Source organism: Gobio gobio, assembly GCF_949357685.1.
Source record: "Gobio gobio genome assembly, chromosome: 5".
NCBI classification, from domain to species: domain Eukaryota; kingdom Metazoa; phylum Chordata; class Actinopteri; order Cypriniformes; family Gobionidae; genus Gobio; species Gobio gobio.
In genome coordinates this window covers 11,405,837-11,418,578 of record NC_137101.1, presented here as the reverse complement: position 1 = coordinate 11,418,578, position 12,742 = coordinate 11,405,837, and the positions used below count along the sequence as shown (strand labels likewise).

The following is a 12,742-nucleotide window of genomic DNA, read 5'->3' as shown; positions in this document are numbered from 1 at the left end:
ATTTGTCACCTAGTGTACACAATAAATAAGGGACTTTTGCTTTGAGAATCCAAATGTAAAAGAAGGCGAGACGTTTTGGAATTAAAACTTTTCTAAAACTATAACACAACTCATATGGCAGAAACTGAAGTGCAGTGTTTCATCCTCTCCGCTAGGCGGCGTGAGCAGAATCACGTTCAGTCTGACTGGCTTCGGTTCCTTGACAACATGACGCCGCTTGATGACAGCCACCACAACACGTGCAGTTTTAAGCATAGATATGTATACATATCTATATGTATACATATCTATGGTTTTAAGTACAGGTTTTGCAATGACAGCTCAGTGAGAGACACTTAATGTCTTTAAACAGCACATATTCCAGCTCAACAGCAAAGAAACCCAACACAAGCTGCGATAAAACCCCGGAATCAAGTGTCACTAGTAAGTAAGTTATCCTTCCGAATAAAGTGAAATGTTCTTATAAAATGACTTGCACGCGCTATAAAACAGTCATTGCGTTTTGTAAAAGTCTTTGATGCATAGTTCTGCTGAAATGTGATAGCAGGGCTGGTCTGCCAGCTCATTTAGATTCATGTTATGATGGATGGATTGTGTTGAACTCTACAAAGTGAACGACTAAAAGCAGCAAAACTAATATGGATGGTGCCATTAAACCTAAAAGCTTGTTGTTTAATAAGGTACTTGTTATTTGACAGCTAATTGTGTATGAAGGCACTTCTATGGATGTTTAGCACAGGCTTTGTTTACATGCTGCTCTCTTGCTTAACTCACTGACAGCTTCAGAAGAACAAATGAATCAGTTGTTCTTGCGTTTAATGTGTAATCTTTGAATGAATTGCCATCTGATATTCATATTATAAAGTAGAATAATAAGGACTCGTGGTTTTTGTGCCTGTTGTTCTAGTGTTTCTTTATGTAATCTACTGGATTGATATATTAGTTGATGGTAAAGCTCTGATGTTCTGCTGCTTCATGGTTTTGTAGAGAAAACCATCATATACACACAGAACAGAAAAGAGCAGAGCTAAAACCATGAGCAGGAAACCAGCCTTTTAGAATTACTCTTGTTTATTGTGAAGGAAAGTTTCATCTTCATTTTATTTGAATTAAAATATAAGTAGAATATACTCAGCAATTTATTTTTCACAGTGTACACCTTTAGGCTTTCAATTCATTTACATCTTTTAATGAGTCTTTAGACTAACTTTCACATTCTTGTTTTTTAGATGTAGAATATGGAGTAATGTTTTGTTTTTGTTTTTGTCTTTGTCTTTCCTTGCAGAAGGAATGTGCCAGCAGAAGCAGAGCTCAGAGTCGTGTGGCCAGACATCGGCTGTAATGATGGCCTTCTGCTCATGGACAGGTAATGTATATAATGTGTGTGTGTGTGTGTGTGTGTGTGTTTGACTGCTGAACATGTAGGTTCCCATCATTTTCTTTTTGAGGGGTCACCCCTTTATAAAGCAAATGATGGGAACCTAAACGGGTGGGGAAGGGACGGCGGTTGAACATTTTTATATAAATTAAATTATTTATTTTTTTTCCTTTCTGTCCAAAAGTATAACCCCTGCTGGAGATTGTCCCGGAAGCTCCGGGGGGAGACCGCACCAGTATCCCCCTCGTTTGGGCGCCCCACTCACACCACACACACCAGTCACTCTTATCGCGGAGATCTGGCTGGGATCGAACCAGCAACCTCTGAACCCGTGAGGCAGCGCTCATCCCTGTGAGCCACAGATCTCTTGTCTCTACATGTGCAGGAACTTATACTTCACTGTTATCCTGAGAGTTTCCAATAAAGCAGTTAAAGTGAGATTTGAACCCGTGTCTTCATCACAGCCTCATCCTCAGAGAGTGTGTGTTTATCCACTCGCCCATCATGGATCTTGTGACAGTGACTGGTTTTCAGGACATCTTGTCTAATGAGAACAACTGAAAGTCAGCAATAGTGGGATTTGAACTCAGGACGCTGCGATTGTAACACAACTCTTTCTCTCCTGAGCCACTGAGACTGTGGAGATGAGGAGTGTTTGAACAGGTTTTATCCAGAGCTTTGTGTTAAATGAGGAATAACTTTAACCAATGTGGGATTTGAACCAGGACTTTCTGGTTTGAAAGTGAGACGACTATCCGCTGCGCCACAGAGCCTGTGAGGCAATGATGATGTTTTAGATTTAAAGTTCATCTTAACGTTTGTTTGAGCTGTAAAAGATGCTCATCATTGATGGAGAACTCATTGATACTCTGTCCCGAAATAAACACACACACACGTTGCAAAGTGTTTCTTTTTAGATTTATTGATTTATTATTCAATTGTGAGAAAGCCAGAGCTTTCATTAAAAGTTTGACATTAAACAGCTATAATACATTTATTATTCTCATTTAAGTTATTCTTTGTATCAACTGTAACCGTATCTGTGTGTGAATTTTGTTGTGTCCTATCTTTTGAAATAAATATATGTGCCAAAAAGATGATCTAAAAGTTTTGCCATCCTGTGGTGATTTGTGGGAATTACACCACTGAAAATCGAGTCTTAACTTGATGGGAATGGGATTTTTCTTCTGTCCTCTGTCCTTCTGTTAAAATATACACAAAAGACCAAACTCTCGTTTTTATAACGCGAAAGTAAAGGTCAGTTTCTCCTCCGCTCCTCTAGGCGGCAGAAGCGGTTTCTCCTTCAGTCTGACTCTTCGGCTGCTTGACAACATGACGCTCGATGACAGTCACAACAACACGTGCAGATCCTGCAGATGAGATGACAGCTCTTAATGTGACTTTAACAGCACATATTCCTGGACAAACTGCAAATAAAACCGACACACAGACGGATAAGATGAAGGACCGAGTGTCACGCGACTCACCTGTAAGTAACTTTCCCCATAAAGTCAATTTCTCTCGTCAAATGACCTGCACGCGCTATAGAGCAAATCTCTCGCTAGTGTTTCCTGTTCAGTCTCTGAATGAATCGCCTGTGATATTCACACTATAAAGTGGAATAAGAAGGACTCTGTTGATATTGCAGTGGTTTCTGGGTTGATGTGAGAGTCAGCAGGAGTTTGTGGAGCTCTGATGTTGTCCTGCCGCTTCAGGCTTTTCTACTTCCTGTTATGACTGGAGTATGAGAGGAAACACAGGAGCGTCTCAATCAGCTCTAGTTCAGTAGTCAGGACTGATCAGGACAGACATAAGGCAATGGGCTGACCCCCTAACCAGTGCCCTGACTACTGATCTAGGGAGAGGATTGAGACGCACCCACAGCCTTTAGATGGTACTTTAATTAATAATGTCACAATATTACTATAAGCATGAAACAAAGTAAAGAGCAGTGACATTCCGCTTGGTTTTCATTGTGTATCATTTCTGTAATGTTGTTGTGATGTTTGTAGGTCTGGCATTCTTTGAATGGGGATTTAGTTTTTATTTCTTATTCAGTGTTTTCATAATTTTGTCAGTCACTGAATTAATATCATCATCAGAACTAAAACGAGACGATTGATTCAGCATTACTGATATATAACAGATGTAATTGTAGACAATTTTTTTAAAAATAAATATTTAGTGTGTAATGATGTGTGTGTGTGTGTGTGTGTGTGCGTGCCGTGACTCTACAGGATCAGTGATGTGTGTTGTGGAGCGTAAACCCGGCCAGCAGAAGCAGAGCTCATAGTCGTGTGGACAGACATCGGCTGTAATGGAAAGGTAATGTATATAATGTGTGTTGTTGGCTTATAAATGTGTAGGTTTCCATAATTTTCTTTTTGGAGGGTCACACCTTCAAAAAGCAAATGATGGGAACCTAAATAGGTGGGGAAGGGACGGTGGGGAAATTTTTTTATCCAGCTAAAATTTTATTTCATTGTATAAAGAAGCATAACCCCTGCTGGACATTGTGACGGGGTTCGGGGGGGGGACCCGAATCATCCCCGTCCCTTCACACATACACCATTCACCCGTATCGCGGAGATCTGGCTGGGCTCGAACCAGCAACCTCTGAACCCGTGAAGCAGCGCTCATACCTGTGAGCCACAGATCTCTTGTCTCAACATGTGAAGGAACTTATACTTCACTGTTATCCTGTAGGATTTTGCCAATAAACCGGTTAAATCTTTGACAGAGTCTCTGTTGGTTGATTATCATCTCAACACACAGAGACGGGGTCTGAACCCTCATGTCTCTCTCACAGCCTCATCACCAGAGAACGTGTGTTTAGCCTCTGCACCACTGAAGCTTTCACACTGAAGGATGGCGTTTGGGACTCTTTGTTGGTTATAATGACTATAATTTAATGAAATCAGTAATGGGGTTTGAACCCATGCATCTATAACAGCTGCATCACCAGAGAACGTGTGTTTAGCCACTGCACCACTGAGGCTTTCACAGGGATTTGGGGCACTTTGACAATGACAACAATTGAATGTCAGCAATAGTGGGATTTGAACTCAGGACTCTGTTAAACAAACTTGCACAAAAATGCAAAATATCACATATTAAAGGTCCCATTCTTCGTGTTTTTTTGAAGCTTTGATTGTGTTTACAGTGTGCAATATAACATGTGTTCATGTTTCGCGTGTAAAAAAACACAGTATTTTTCACACAATGTACTTATCTGTGTACCGCTGTTTCCACTGTCCTAAAAACGGCTGGTGATTTCCTTGTTCTATGAAGTCCCTCCTTCAGAAACACGTAACGAGTTCTGATTGTGCCAGCGCTTACCGTGTTGTAATTCGACCGCAGCTTAGCGCAGGTGCCAGCAGTTCCTGTGTTGTGATTCGACAGCAGTTTAGCGCACGTTGGAAAGGTCACGCCTCTTAACGGGGATGCATGCGTTCAATAATCTCTACAGCGTCCCTGGGAAAGCCAAACAAAGGTGATTTGACTCCTGGATGAAAATAACAGCGTCTCGAAGACATGGCGATAAACACACTCAACGCAACAGTTCCTTTTCTCCACGCGACACGTCCGCTTCTCCACGTGGGACAGCAACAAGACCGCGCCCCCTTTTTCGCGTTTCTTTGTGGGCGGAGGTTAGTCTGTTCTACTGCTCTACTGACGTAATTATAGCAGGAAGTACCAGGATGTAGTCCAAGCCAGCCGTTCGCTGTAGGCTTTGAAAGGGAACTTCTGTTAAATAAAATATCTCGCTTGGCATTGAACTTTGAGCTTTATAATTTTACAGGTATTATTTATGCTCTAACAGCAACATTACACACTAACTAAAGTTTGAACAATGGGATCATGCGGAATGGGACCTTTAATTACTGTATATAATTTATATATTTATATTTTGACCTTTTATAATATCACCAGCCTCAACACATAAGTAATAATAGGAATACCTTTATTTAATGTATATTGAAAAATAACTTAAACCGTTAACGGCCGATTCGACAACCCGCATCGATGTAGACGTGTGTCGAATGTGCGCGCGGTGAATCGACCCTAAAAAGGCTCGGGCACGTGTCAGTGTGACACGTCATTCAGTAGCTCGAGCACGGAAGTGTTTGCACGGATTGTCCGTCAGAAAGACAGTGCTAATAAAGTATTTCATCTAAAATGGGTAGGTCTACGCATTTTCAAACATATTCTTTTGGACATTATAGACAGTTTATACACCCATCTCAAGGTGTAATTGAAACCGGCGAGCTTTTTTACGTGCTTACAAAAGGACGTTTGTTCATCAGGCTGGTGATGCTAGTTTGTTTGTTAGCATCGCGGACAACTAAACTCATGTTAAAACTTACTTGAAAAGCTCATTATAAAACTTGTTTTCATAATGGTTGTGTATTATTCGACCGTGGTGGGTACAAAGGAGATTTGCGTTTAGTATGATGGTCGTGTTGAATTAAAATGGTGTGATTTATTTTTTTTCTAAATCTTTTTTCATATTTTCACAAAATTGTTATATTTCTACAGGGGGATTCTTTTCCAGCCTCTTCTCTGGCCTGTTTGGCACCAGAGAGATGAGAATCCTCATTTTGGGTTTGGATGGAGCTGGAAAAACCACCATATTGTACAGACTTCAAGTGGGAGAAGTGGTCACAACAATTCCTAGTACGTGTTTATGGCAGATTTATATACCCAACTTTTGACATGTGATGTACTGTGAACTAATTTGCACTTCTTTTTTTTAAACTCGCAGCAATTGGTTTTAATGTGGAGACTGTGACATACAAGAACTTGAAGTTTCAAGTATGGGACCTCGGTGGACAGACAAGTATCAGGCAAGACGTTTTTATATATCTTTTGCTTTTTATTATATGTTTGATAATCCATTAGTTGATTTTTTTTTTTCTGATTAATCACATTAAAAAGCCCTTTTTTTACTGACAAAACACTATTCCACATCCTGCCCAACGCTGTCCTTCAAACAAACGTGTCACCTGTGCTATGAAAACATACATAAACCATACAAAAATTAACCTTGGTTTTACAACAAATAAAACAAACAAATAATAAATAAAACCGGGTTATTGTATGTATTCCATGGTAACCACAAATGAACCATAGTTTTGCTGCAATCCATAGTTTAACTATAGTATTTGTGTGGTTATACAAATGATAATCAATATGCCAAAAACATGGTTTTACTATCTAATAGAACCATGGTTAACTAAGGGTATATCTGTGCTGTACATTGTGAAAAAAGTTACTACGCAAAAGGACAAGATATTGAAGAAACAAACTCAGTGTCACCAGATAAGAGGAATGTTCTGCAGAAACACACACACACACACACATTCGCTATGGACAAAGTAACCTGTTCCTGTCATTTCTTTATCCTGTAGAAATGTCTTACATTTATATTCAATTACACTGTTATCCCTTTACAGTTACTACTCATGAATTACATGTTGACTTTTAAACCTAAATTTAGTGCCCAACAGCAGATATTTTAGCTAAATTAATGTTTTTGCACTGAATATTAATAGCCTCCCTCTCTACTGCGTTCTGTCTGTTTGACGCTCATTCAGTGAAGTTTGAAGTGGTAACACTTAAAGCTACACTATGTAACTTTTCCGTCCACTAGAGGTCGCCTGTTCAAAACAAAGGCGTAGTTTGATGACGCCACGTTTGAGCGCAGAATCTTGCGACATGTGATCTTCACCTCACAGCCGGTGGAAAACAGTCAGGATAGGACTCGGGCAGAAATCATGTTGATGGATGCGATTATTAACATTACTGTAGTCTGAAGCAGAGCAGGACCAAGTGTTGTGGAGCTGAGCAAGGCCGCAGGAGCGATTGAAGAGCGGGACTGTTATTATGGCATAGTCGCCGGCATGACTTTTATTATGACACGGTTGCTGGCGCCACTTCCTCTTTTCCAGTCATGAGTATATGAGGTAACGCAGCTCTATTTATCATCTTAGATATATCTGAGTGTGTTGAAAAGTAAGTTATGACGTTCGCTCGGCGGCTGCTATGACACACTGTAGTGAGAGTAAAGTGTTTCACTGAATAAAACCGGAAACCGAGGGTGACGCAGATATGACGCAATCGACAGGCGACTCCCTCAAACGCATAGCTCACACGTCCCGGTTCCTTGGTTAAAATAGCAATTTTCTCACGATTTACAAATAGTTGAAAACATTTGGGATATTCTAAGTACTCAACTGAACAAAATATATAACACTGGCCTAGTAGTTTCTGGATATTTTACTGCAAAAATCCTACATAGTTCACCTTTAACAATAAGGTTGTATTAGTTAACATTAACTAACCATGAACAACACCTCTGTTCTAGGGATGGCGAAAACTAAACATTTTCTTGACCGACCACCGAGCCTCATTAGCCGGTTGAAACCGGTTAACCGATTAGTTTAACCTCTTAACAAGCGCCCCATTTTTTAGGAATTCTTTGAAAACGATATACCCAAATGAAAATGTCTGCAGCTCTTAAACCCTATGGTCTATATTCATAAACCTGGTCTTATTTTAAACTAGACACTTGAAATATTGCTACCCAAGAGTCATAATAACTCAAAGTAATATGGGAACAGAGTAATATACATGTAAATATACATGTAAGTGACTCACGTTTTTTGTTTTTTGTTTTCACTTAGGGAAAAAAATATTATAATTTAATGTTAAGAGCCTGAAAATAACTTAAATATAAAACTGAATGTCTAATCATGTCATGATTCAAATATGAGGATGATTCTCTCAGTAATGTGGCTTCTGTGAGCTTTTATGTCAAGAAAAGTCTAGGCGTCATTTCAAAAAGGCCATTTATTTCAGAACATTTGCTATTGTAAAGAGTAGTTTTTCATTCAAATAAATCTGCAATAAACTGCAATATACTACTAATTATAATGGATAAACAGTTACTGAAAAACTAAAGCAACTATTTACAGAGATTACAAAGTGTAAAAAACTCATTTAGCTGATGGGAAGCGTCTGTGAGAGACAGCGCGCTCCACTGCAGCTGGCCATGGAGAACGCGCAGCCAGCGCGCAAAAACAGTATTCACCAAAGCTTACTTACGCAAACTGCGCAAGATAATGCCTTTTGATTGGTTACTAAGTCCATCAATCAAACCTTTGTTGGAAAGGCATTGGCTGGGCACCGAGTGCCTTTATCCAACGAAAACCATGGGCGCAATGATTGACAGCTCACCAAGCCTGTAAGGCACTTCCTCTATATGATGCATCCCAGAAGAGTCTCTGATTGAAGGAGAGAGACGAGGGAGGGCTTAAAATACGTGGGAGAAGCTATTCTTGCAGGGGGAGTTTGCCAGACACGGAATAGAATCGATATTTCATTGAAAATGGACATGATTGATCACGCTAACTCAAAACTCTCTTGCAAACAACGGAGGATTTTTAGTTTTTTCCCTATTTTTTCGTTGTTTTGGATTAAAAAGTGGGATGCATTTTGAAGAATGGACTCTTACACAGAGATGTATGCGGGTGTTTATTGGATTCGTCCGATCTGATCTGAACGACAGGAGATGAAAGATGAGTAACGCTGATATTATGCTAATGTTTACATGGATGGTCCTTTAGCGTTTCATTTAACCCTTTCCTCTCTGGTGTATTTATTGCAAAAACAAGTTCAGAACATGAATCTTGAGTGTTTTAGCTTTCAAATGATGCATAGTTTGTGATAGTTGATTGAATATTTTGTATAAAACAAAAGTAAATAAAAGTACACACCCCCCCACTTCCGTCAACCCCCCCGTCCACGATCCGATGCGGGTTAAGAAGTTAAAATATGCTGCGCTATTTGAAATAACAGCCGCGAGCTGCGCCTGCAATTTTGCAACTCTGTCGCATCTCTCTGCCGCTCTGCCTCCCGCTCTCACACACACACTGTCCCGGTCACTTTTTTAAAATCCCCTACAGCTCGAAACATGAGTCCCGCAAACGCGGCGCCGAGGAGCTTGTTTGTAATCGGAGGACAAATGGCTCCTTAGTTTCGAAATGGTTTGGGTAGAAGGTGATCGCGTTGAAAATAAAGGCATTTGTCTAGCGTTAGAAGCTCATTTGAAACATTGCCGCCGCCGCGGCTCATTTAAGAAAATGACAGCTCCGAAGAGACGCCGCTTTAGTTCGAGGTAGTGCTAACAATAATAAAGAAAGATGATGATCAACACCTTATGCGTTACCACTGAAATGTAGATGTAATATTTCCAAATGTAAGCCCATCTTATGCGGAATGTTGTCTAATAGACTGCAACATGATAAAACCAATGGATAAAACAGGCACCTTCAGAATGCGTAAAAGACGCACCGGCCAAGGCAGGTCTAATTCACTGTGTGCCTTCTAATTAAGCACTGTATCACACAAGTTGCAACTTACATCTGTGTCGTTCTTTTTGGTGAAATGGTCCCACACACTTTTCTTTGCACGCTTCATTCTGTCGTCTGCCCTGGCTCTAACCTCAAGTGTTTTAGCCTGTTTACTTTTTGCAAACCTTGTGAGCGCGCAAACCCAAAACGCTGTGACCTCGCGCCGAATGTTTTTATTGGTTTATTAAGTACAAACAGGCGAGTTATGAAAAATTGAGTGTGAGGGATTTATTCACTTCACACAAAGATTTTTGAATGAGATGGCTAACTGTAGTAGCGTTTAGTCCACTGTCTATAATAGCCTAATTTAGAGATACTTTTTTTTTTTTACCGACAACTTTGATCGGTTAACATTGATACGGTCAACCATCGGTCAAACGGTCATCGGTTAACATTCCTACTCTGTTCAGCATTAATCTTTGTTAACGTTAGTTAGTAAAAATACAGCTGTTCATATTAGGGCACAGTGCATTAACTCATGTTAAGATGATTTTAATAATGCATTAATAAATGTTAAAATTAACATTAACAAAGATATGTTGCTTAAAGTGTAGTTCATTTTTAGTTAGTTGTCTCTATATAGATCAGTGGATATAACCTGTCAAATGAATGTTTCGCGCTGAGGATGCGCACGACAGTATGTTAAACGCTAATGCATTAGCTTGAAGCATAAAATAAAGAATACTTTACTGTTTTAGGCACTTGGATCATGTACCTTTCCTGCAGCAGCTCACTCTCTTTCCACTCCACAAGTTTAGATGCATTATGTCAATTGAAATGCGTTATTCGGTGCTGTAATTTGGCGTGACTGGTGGAAGTTGGTGGCAGACCTGACTAATCGATAATGACAATCGTTGATGACAACTAGTTGATGTAGCCCTAGTATTATCTTCAGCTTGATTTCTTTCTTATTACGTGATGTTCTTCCTCCTCAGGCCGTACTGGCGGTGTTACTACTCCAACACAGATGCAGTGATTTACGTGGTGGACAGCAGTGACCGCGACCGGATGGGAATCTCCAAATCTGAGCTGGTGGCAATGTTGGAGGTTGGTCAGATGTGGTTTCCATTACGTCACGTAACATTCTGTTGTTATCAGTACATTTGAACATGATCTTTCTTGGGGTTTTTTCAGGAGGAGGAGCTAAAGAAAGCCATCCTGGTGGTGTTCGCAAACAAGCAGGACATGGAACAGGCCATGACCCCTACTGAAGTGGCTAACTCTCTCGGTTTACCTGCGCTCAAAGACAGGAAGTGGCAGATCTTCAAGACCTCTGCTACTAAAGGCACAGGCCTGGATGAGGCAATGGAATGGTAGGTTTGATTTTCCTTTTTTAACATTTATTTTAAATATGAATTCTTTGCACTGTTTACCAAATAGCACCTTGCTCTTTCATATTTCAGGCTAGTGGAGTCACTGAAGAGCCGGCAGTAAATGCACTCGCGAAAATATCTTGTATATAGGAACTTCAGAGACTTCTTATTGGGGGTCCTTTGGACCAATGACTGCTGCTTCCTATTGTGTGAAGACCATCCTCTCTCCTGTCTAGTACAGAGAGACTGATGTGAGTCAAGCGGTATTGAATGGACTATGAATGAACTCTTCAAATGTTTTCCCCCTTTTTGCTTATCATTTTTGGTGAACTGTATCCACTACGTTTGTAATTTCAAAGGTGTTTGCTTTTTTAAATTTAGCCTTTTTCCCCCTGAATTGGAGTAATCATAAGCAGTTGGTATATAAGTTCAGTTTTAATATTATGTGGGTAGATATTTAAGACTAACTGTCATTTGTATGCTCTGGATTTGTAATGGCATATTTATATTTGCACGTGTACAGGGGAGCGCACTCCTGCGGTATGGCTGTGAAATAAATATGCAGTCAACACATATTGCATCATGCATAAACTACGGCTGGGCTGTTTTTGCAAGTGTTTTTTTTTTTATTTAAAAACATTGCACACATATATTGATATCGACTATATGTCCTCTTACCACTGAAAACAGGGTTTAGGCAACGTTCCCAAGGTTCCTTGCAGCCTCCTGCTCTTGCTCTACTGTATACATTTGGTTGATGCAAAAAACAACATGAACCAATCAACTGATCATGGCCAAGTCTCTCAGTGAGCTGCTCTTGTGTTTCTTTGTATTAAGTCCTGTACGCACAAACTCCATTTTCCTCTTTTTGGCCTCGTTTTTCTTTTGCTGCTTCTTTACTTTCTTTCTGGCGGCAACATCAGGATTTACAACAGCCTATTGGGAAAATTGAGAATATAAAGATGAGTAAACTGGAAATTAAATGGTTTAAGGCCCTTTCACATCAAGAATAACTACATTAAATGTTCATACGAACACACAATAACATTGTTTTAATCCAAAAATCTTATATATTATGTCTTTTAAATGAGCAAGATCTTTAAAGCAGGATGGATTCTGATTGGCTGTCAATGTGAAGCTGAGAAAAAAACAATCTGATATCGTTACAGTTGTGGTGTGGCTATTGTTTTAAATTAAGTCTTTGATTATTATAAATTATTGTCATTGGTGTGAATGGGCCTTTACTTATAGTCTAAATACACTTCATTAAACCGAACACAAATGTTCTGTGTAGACTTGAGCAGTATTTAGAAGCTGTCAGTGGTTCTTACCTGCTGGGCCTTGACTTTCTTGCGTGAAGCTCGTCTTTGTGTGGCTTCTTTCTGCACTGTGACAAAAGCCAGAGAGAAACGCTCCAGGCCGACCAGCTTCTTCAACAGCTCGATCAACTCCTGAGCCAGGTTCTTCAGCGTGGGGTCTGAAAAGAAGCCAAGACACAAACAATTCAGGAAAGGGCAGTTTCAGCCATGCAGTCACTGGTTGAGGGAATAACACTGAGCATTACAGGTTTAATATCTATTTTACTTCCAATAATATCAGCATTTTTGATGGGAATTAAATTGTTTTCAAAGCTCAAT

At 39.9% G+C, this 12,742-nt stretch overlaps 2 protein-coding genes and 2 long non-coding RNA genes across 4 annotated transcripts in view; 3 read left to right on the top strand and 1 right to left on the bottom strand.

Moving 5' to 3' along the window:
• The first annotated feature begins 209 nt into the window (after positions 1-209).
• On the top strand, positions 210-2,480 carry LOC307126727. The gene is made up of 3 exons (XR_013816533.1): positions 210-427; positions 1,286-1,366; positions 1,563-2,480. It is a non-coding gene; the product is annotated as an uncharacterized lncRNA (long non-coding RNA).
• Positions 2,481-2,700: 220 nt separating this feature from the next.
• LOC307126789 lies at positions 2,701-4,088 on the top strand. The gene is made up of 3 exons (XR_013816538.1): positions 2,701-2,867; positions 3,616-3,703; positions 3,871-4,088. It is a non-coding gene; the product is annotated as an uncharacterized lncRNA (long non-coding RNA).
• A 1,368-nt stretch (positions 4,089-5,456) lies between these two features.
• Positions 5,457-11,712, top strand: arl1 (ADP-ribosylation factor-like 1). The gene is made up of 6 exons (XM_079817496.1): positions 5,457-5,561; positions 5,918-6,055; positions 6,144-6,225; positions 10,728-10,839; positions 10,927-11,105; positions 11,196-11,712. The coding sequence occupies exons 1-6, from the start codon at positions 5,558-5,560 to the stop codon at positions 11,224-11,226; spliced, it is 546 nt and encodes a 181-aa protein (XP_079673622.1). The 5' UTR covers positions 5,457-5,557; the 3' UTR covers positions 11,227-11,712.
• utp20 (UTP20 small subunit processome component) overlaps positions 11,697-12,742 on the bottom strand; it is a 31,846-nt gene continuing 30,800 nt past the window's right edge. Inside the window, exons 61-62 of the mRNA XM_079817495.1 lie at positions 12,437-12,582; positions 11,697-12,041 (exon numbers count right to left, since the gene is read on the bottom strand). Coding sequence (XP_079673621.1) covers positions 11,886-12,041; positions 12,437-12,582 — 302 coding nt within the window. The 3' untranslated portion in view covers positions 11,697-11,885. The remainder of the gene's footprint in view (positions 12,042-12,436; positions 12,583-12,742) is intronic.

Bases quoted from the DNA above. Each gene is read 5' to 3' on its own strand.
- arl1 (XM_079817496.1), top strand. The intron at 10,840-10,926 runs GTTGGTCAGATG...GGGTTTTTTCAG, and splicing joins AGCTGGTGGCAATGTTGGAG to GAGGAGGAGCTAAAGAAAGC. The intron at 11,106-11,195 runs GTAGGTTTGATT...TTCATATTTCAG, and splicing joins CTGGATGAGGCAATGGAATG to GCTAGTGGAGTCACTGAAGA.